This window comes from Scleropages formosus, chromosome 13 (genome assembly GCF_900964775.1).
Source record: "Scleropages formosus chromosome 13, fSclFor1.1, whole genome shotgun sequence".
Classification (NCBI taxonomy): domain Eukaryota; kingdom Metazoa; phylum Chordata; class Actinopteri; order Osteoglossiformes; family Osteoglossidae; genus Scleropages; species Scleropages formosus.
In genome coordinates, this window is record NC_041818.1 from 10,845,131 (window position 1) to 10,851,857 (window position 6,727).

Sequence of the window (6,727 nt, forward strand, 5' to 3'; positions counted from 1 at the left end):
GTTGTGTCCCCTCCCCCTCCAGCCTTCTGCCCTGTGTTGCTGGGTTAGGTTCTGGCTCCCCATGTGGGACAAGCGGTTTCAATCAACGTGTGTGTGTGTGTGTGTGTGTCTGCGTCCGTGTCCGTGTCCTCTGTAGCAGAAGATTGTGTGCTGTTGTGCTGAAGAACCTGTCGTATGACATGTGTGGCCTTTCTGTTGAAGGCACCTGAAAAAAACCCCTTAGTTGTGATTTAATAGAAAAATGTATGTTGATTCTATCCAGCTGTATAAATGGATAAATAACTGTAACCCTACCCTCGTAAGTCACTCTGGGGAAAAAAGTGTCGGCTAAATTAATAAATATAAATGTCAACGTAAACGAACGGAAGTGGTCAAAATCAATTTTGAGGATCTCTAATGCAGCCCTAGAACATTTACTCGAATCCCGTCAGCAACCCTGAATTAATGTAAACACTAGGTAAATAAAGCCTTATTTTAATTTTTATTTAGGAAAACCAGCCTCATTTTCTGAGAATAACCCCAACATAATGAATGTCATTAATCGTATTAGTTATTGTATTTACTTTGTGAGCGGGAAAAATCATTTAACTTGCAAATGCAAATTAAAATAGAGCCATTTTATGTTCCAGCACAATATATAATGGAAAGTACTTGTTAAAACAGATGCTTACAGAAAATAATTAAATACAAGCTCCAGTTGTCATAACTACAAAAAGATTATTTTGGCAGTCATTCATTCTACTGATAAGACATAAAACACCTCTCTTTTTCTTCCAGCGTGCAGTAATGTCAAAGAAACTATTTTGCTATACACATGTAGGCCTACTGAAAAGTTCAGATTTATTCCTGCTCCTGAATTCCTGCAAAGCCATTCAATCATATTCAGGAAAAGTAAAAATTTCATCATTAAAAACAATCTGTACGAACACGAAACCGGCCTTTGAAAATCGGCAATGTTCGTCAAAACATACTTTCTAGAATGCATTACGTCGCTTGGGACAAAATATCAAAATGTAGAAAACGTGTGAGAAACAACTCCTAGAGCAAAAAGAAAATGGTAAGCTGTGAGATATTTCTACTCAAAGGAACCTTATGCAAGCATCCTGTCAAGAGTTTTCAGCAGATGGAGGCTATTTTTTAACTCTCTGAACATGGCCAGCACCGGCATGGCCTTCAGGGTTCAGTCCTTGGTCCTGCACACTTTTGTTCTCTGCAGCTCGTCTCACCCGCGAGCCTGGATGAGTCTCTCCAGGACAGCTCTCTGCGCGTGTGTGTGTGTGTGTCTGTCCTCAGTACAGCGCGTCCTCGTACATGTCGGTTCGAAGACAGAACAGAATGCCGCCCCCCAGCATGAAGATGGTGGCTCCCCAGCCCATGCCGTAGCCCCAGTTGAACTCGTGGTAGATCTGCAGGACCGTCCCGTCGATGAACTTGATCGGGTAGAGGATGAGCGCGCACGCCTGGAGGACCACTGCGGACGGAAGACAAAGGGCAGCGGTTTAAAGAAAAACACGTTTCCCGACGAATTCCTGTTTTCTTCCTTAGAACAAAAGACCGAAAGGAGAGCGGCGGCACAATAAATGCGAAGTACGTTTCGTACAGTTCCTTCGCACCATTCAAACTCCGCTCTTGGCAGAAGCGGCCATCCGAGCTGTGCACAATGCCTTTTTGTATTTAGTGGTCTTAAAAAAAAAAAAAAAATAAAGGCATTTCGTGAATGTTGGCTGACCAGCAATAATGTAAAAACTTCAGGGAAAACTTAAAACATTGCAACTTTGTCGCTGCAAACGGTGAAATGCGAGCTTCCAGAACGCTGTGCTCCCACCAATCTTGATACCGTTCGTCAAGTCAAAGCTGCCAAACCGGTTAATGAAATTCTCCAACCTGGACCGGCGTAGGAGGCAAATTTACATCTGCACGTGGTATTTTTAAGGATGCTTCAAGTGGCAACCAAACCCGACTACTTGTTCAAATACCACGATGTCCCAACCAAAACAAAACGAGTGCGCGGAATGCGGTTTGTGAACAATCTAGGCGAGCAACCGGTAGCATCGTGGGTAGAGTTGCTGCCTTTGGACCCAAAGGTTGCATGTTTGAATCCTTCCTCCAGCCGTAGTACCCTTGAGCAAGGTCCTTACCCTAAATGGCCCCAGTAAAATTACCATCTTTATAAATGGGTAAGTACCTTAACATTTTGAGCCACTTTGGAGAAACGTGTCAGTTAAATCGATTAAATATGATATATTGGTAATGCGTGTGTTCACACTTGAAACCGCTCTAGTTAAAACGCAGATCTAGAAAATGCGGACAACAACGTAGCGGAACCGTCAGCTGTTTAGAGAGGGCAAGGGGCCCGAGAGCCGAGCCGCCCGCGGCCGACCCCGCGCACGAGACTCTTCCTTCGGGAGACCATTTGTTTACTCGGGTGCAGCTGGCTCTTTCGCCAGAGCATGATGTAAGAGAGGCGGCGGCACGCGGGCGAGCGGGGAAGAGGACGTCCTGTAACAGGGACCCCACCCGTTTCCTTCCCTCGGCGTAACGGCCCCCTTCGCGGCCGACGGAGCGCGGACGGAAGGAGACCCGTCGCGGTCTCGGCACGCAGGCCGGACCCTAATCGCCGTCGCTCAAGAAACGCTCGGAACCGCCCTTCGGAGATGTTGTTTTCATAAACCGCGGGGCCCATTTACAGCACGGGGGGAGAAATACATTTCCCCCTCATCGAGACCATGGAAAAAAATAAGGCTGACTTAACCGCATGCAACACAGGGCTGCGGAGCTCTTCCACAGCGTTGGCTCATAATTACGCTGTAAATAAGTAACACGCCGAGATATCCAGAAACACAAAGCTAAAGGGGGCAAATCTATAACTGGTAGCGAAGCCCCCATTATTACATTTAAAGCATGAGAGATGATGCACCAGTCCTGGTGGATCTGTGAGCTTCTTATTTACACAGTGGCTCCCAGGAGTCCAATTTCTGCCTCGTCTGCCCGTGCCTCTCACTCTCTCTCTCACTCACACACTCGTGGGCTCTGGGCGCAGTGGCGCACCGCGAGTGTTTTCAAGGAAGCCGTATCCCTGGGGGAACACATTCCTCCCCTCATCAGAAACGGCGTCGCTTTGCTCAGCTCCCGTTCGCCTGCGAACGCTGCGGTTCCAGGCGGCTCCGAGGAGCGAGGCCCCGTCCTCCCGCTCGCCGCCGTGGGGCACGCGTGATGCCTGTGGAAACCGCCATATCACGCCAACACAGCCCAAATTTGCGGGTGTTTAAGTGCGTGTGTTTTCTGCCCTCGGGCACTAATGTGTCTAGTGATCCGATGGGAGGAGCATCGTCCCCAGAGCCGAGCGCTTGGATCCCGGCGGGTCCCGGTGGGTGTGCGACCCAGGTTAGCGCGTTAACGCTCGCTGGGTGCGCTGCCTCTTCTCCTCGGAGCTGCGCTAGCGAGCGAGGCGGCAAACGGGGAGGCCCACGTGCGTGCCTCTGTGTGCCCGGTGCCTGTGTGCAGGATGAGTAAGAGCACGAGGGCCACCTGCCAGGAAGAGGAACTTGGACGACCGCTGTCAGAGGAAGCGCAGCATTGTACTACGACTGGAGGGGCGCGTCTCACCTCCGCGGGATTTCTGAGCGCGTTTGATATGCGGAGCAGGACGTGCGTTTCATCGCCGGGGGGGTGGGGGGGGGTCCCCGAGATACTTACCGGCAGTGAAGAGGAAAACGGCCACGGTGCGGTAATGCTTCCGCTGCGTTCCCCGGCACAGCGAGATGAGTGCGATGAGGAAGGCCACCAGGGTGACGGTCGCGCCGGTGAGCAGCAGCACCATGGTGGCGACCTGCCAGTCTGGAGAGAAACACACACACACACACACATCAACGCGGTTCCTTCTCCCTGTCCGCGTGGCTCTCTGATGGGACACGCAGCTTCACCGCTCCTTCTAGGACACAGCACACATTCAGCCGAGAACAAAGCGCTGCCTGGCGTGCGAACCGAAACGACGAGGTCACGACTCGAGAATTCATCGGAAGGGCCGAACGCCTCCGTACCGCAGTCCATCCCGCACGCCCGCTAGCCGTGGCGGACGAGTGCGGCCTTCCGCCTATTGATCGCGTTCACCTTGATATAACGCCGTTTACCTCGCTTCGAAAGGTGGCTCCGCTGCTCCTCCGCTGTTCTGTAACGTGCTCCAGGCCCGCGCCCTTCTCAGCTGTCTTGCTCCCAGCCCTCCCCCCCTTTCACATCATTAACTTGAAGCCCTTTCCCACCTGACAAGAACAGAAAGGACCACTTCATGGCATCTTCCAGGGTGGTCCGCACAAGGTCACCGTGTCAATCTGGGCATCATAATAATTCTCTAGACCCCCGTGAGCCAGTGGCAGCAGTGTTTCACCCTGAATGGGGGGAGGGGGGGGGGGGCAGTCCCCACACACTCTTCTGAGCGCATCCATGTGGACACACTTCTCCCCTCTAGTGTTAGCTCCAATAATAATAGAATAAAAAAAAAAATAAAAAGGCACAAAAGGAGGACACTCCCCTGGAGCGCACCTGTGTCTCTCTCACACACACACACACACTCCTGCTCTTATTCCTCCTCCTCTCTTCAGCAACGGAGCGAGATCCCTCCATGGATGAGGCAGAGGTGTGTGCGCAGCTGGGAAAACACACACACACACACACACACACACACACACACGTCTTTAAGAAATAAAACTGCACTCACTATAATAAAAGTCGCGCGACATGCCCGGAGTGCGCGCGTCACCGATCGCTGTTCTCCCACATCCCTCGCGCGCTCAAGTGTGTTTCGGAGCGCAGAAGACCGTCGCCACACACACACACACACACACACACACACCTCGACCCTCGGCACAGAGCCCCGCAAACGGAGCGCGGAGGAGAGGGCACGAAGCGCGCTCCCGCTCACCGGGAAACACACCTTTTCGGTCCGCCCACGTTACAGCGCTAGAGAATCATGTACTCAGTACTGTACACTGATTTACCGGCCTCGCCTCGGGCACCGGCGCTGGGTATTCCGACTGCTTCGATCGGGGCTACAACAGCAGCAGGAGTAGCAGACAGACGGGTTCGAACCGGGGACCTTGGCTTCGCATCGCAAGCAAAAACGGCTCTAACTAATCACGCGCCACCTGCTGCCACGCGCGTTCGGCCGATCGGTACGAACGCGGTACGCGCGGAAGGTCCAGCTGCGAACGCGCTCCAACTCCGCGCGCGCTCGGTAAAGAAGTAAGTGAAGAAGCGCAAAGCGGAGTCACGCACAGACACAGGACAGGCAGGGGGGGGGGACCTGCACCCCCCGGAACACGGTAAAAACACACTGTAATTTAAACATTCCGCCTCTGTCCGTGTCTGTACACGAACTTTATTATTATACTCAGCACCACAGTAAGTTACGGTGAGGAAGGAAGAGTGACCGGCGATCCGATCGTACCCGTGCTCAGCGTGGACGCGCACTGCCACGCGGAGGACACCTTCCTGCAGGACTGCCAGAGCGACAGCGAGAAGCGCTCCGCCGTGACCCACGCGGGACTGAGCAGCGCGGCCACGTCGAGCCCGAGCGCGAGGAACACGCAGAGCACGGCGACGAGCTTGAAGGGCCGCAGCACGTAGGACTCGTCCGCGGACATCTTCCCATAGCAGAGTGGGTCGGTGTCGCTGGGCGCGCGCGCGCGGCGCGGCACGGGACGGGACGGGACGGGACAGGCGTCCTCGGCGGCTCTGACTCTGAGCTGCGCGTCCGCGGTGCGAGCAACTTCAGCGGGCGGTCCGAGCGCCTCTGCGTGAGCGCGCGCGCGCGCGCGCCTGTGTGTGTGTGAGAGTGAGTGAGTGAGAGAGAGAGAGCGAGAGCGAGAGACTCGGCCCACCGTGCACGAAGCGCGCCCCCGCTTGGTTCGCTGAAAGAACGGAGCTCTTCCAGAAGCGCCTCTCCATTGTTGTAGCCGCGCAGAGAAGCGCTGTTGTTTATTCCACGCGCCGCATCTCTGTGTCACGCGTGTCCTGAAGACGAGGCTCCCTGATTTACTTCGAGTTCCTTCTTGGGCGACGCTTTCGGCCCACAACTGTTTATACTATAGTACCTGTGCCACGTGCACACCTGTTTTTACTGGAGCTCTTTTGATCGATTCCTGGCTCGAATCAACAACCTTCTGGTCCCCGAGGCCAGGTCCCTCTGTCCCAGCCCCAGGATCTCTGTGTGACTGCTTTTTTTTTTCCCACTCCCTCCCACCCGACTCCAGGTCAGGGTGGCGATGGTGCGGCGCCTATCCCGGAAACACAGGGGAGTGCGTGAGGCCCATCCTGGACAGGCCGCCAGTCCATCGCAGGGCAACTATAAACCCTCCGAGCGCTTAATCTTATCATTTTTCATCGAGGCTCCCATGAACTCCAGTGCCAGTGAACTGCGGTGCTGTCACTGATTTTGTCGACTCATTAATTAGCCAGGAGATAAGAAAAATTCGGGGAGCCGAACGTTCTCGGAGCTCACGGTGCGCTCGGCAGCAGCGGGACGGGACCTTCCGCTGTCCGGCGCATGAAATCCGCACAAAAAGAGAGCGTTAAGACAGCGAAATGTCAAATGTAACAAATTATGTGCTAAGGGTAAAGACTGTTATTATGCTTTAGAGAGCAGTTGGTGTGTGTGTGTGTGAGTGTGTGGGGGGGGCACTGAGTACCTGTGCCACAGAGGACTTTGGGGGATTCCACCCCCAGCCCTGTA

At 53.7% G+C, this 6,727-nt stretch overlaps 1 protein-coding gene across 1 annotated transcript; it reads right to left on the bottom strand.

Annotated features, from left to right (window-relative positions):
• Nucleotides 1-539: 539 nt before the first annotated feature.
• Nucleotides 540-5,829, bottom strand: LOC108925215 (transmembrane protein 47-like). The gene is made up of 3 exons (XM_018737027.2): nucleotides 5,444-5,829; nucleotides 3,697-3,837; nucleotides 540-1,471 (listed from the first exon to the last, which is right to left on the bottom strand). Exons 1-3 carry the CDS (start codon nucleotides 5,637-5,639, stop codon nucleotides 1,290-1,292), a joined length of 519 nt encoding a protein of 172 aa, XP_018592543.1. The 5' UTR covers nucleotides 5,640-5,829; the 3' UTR covers nucleotides 540-1,289.
• Between the last annotated feature and the right edge of the window lie 898 nt (nucleotides 5,830-6,727).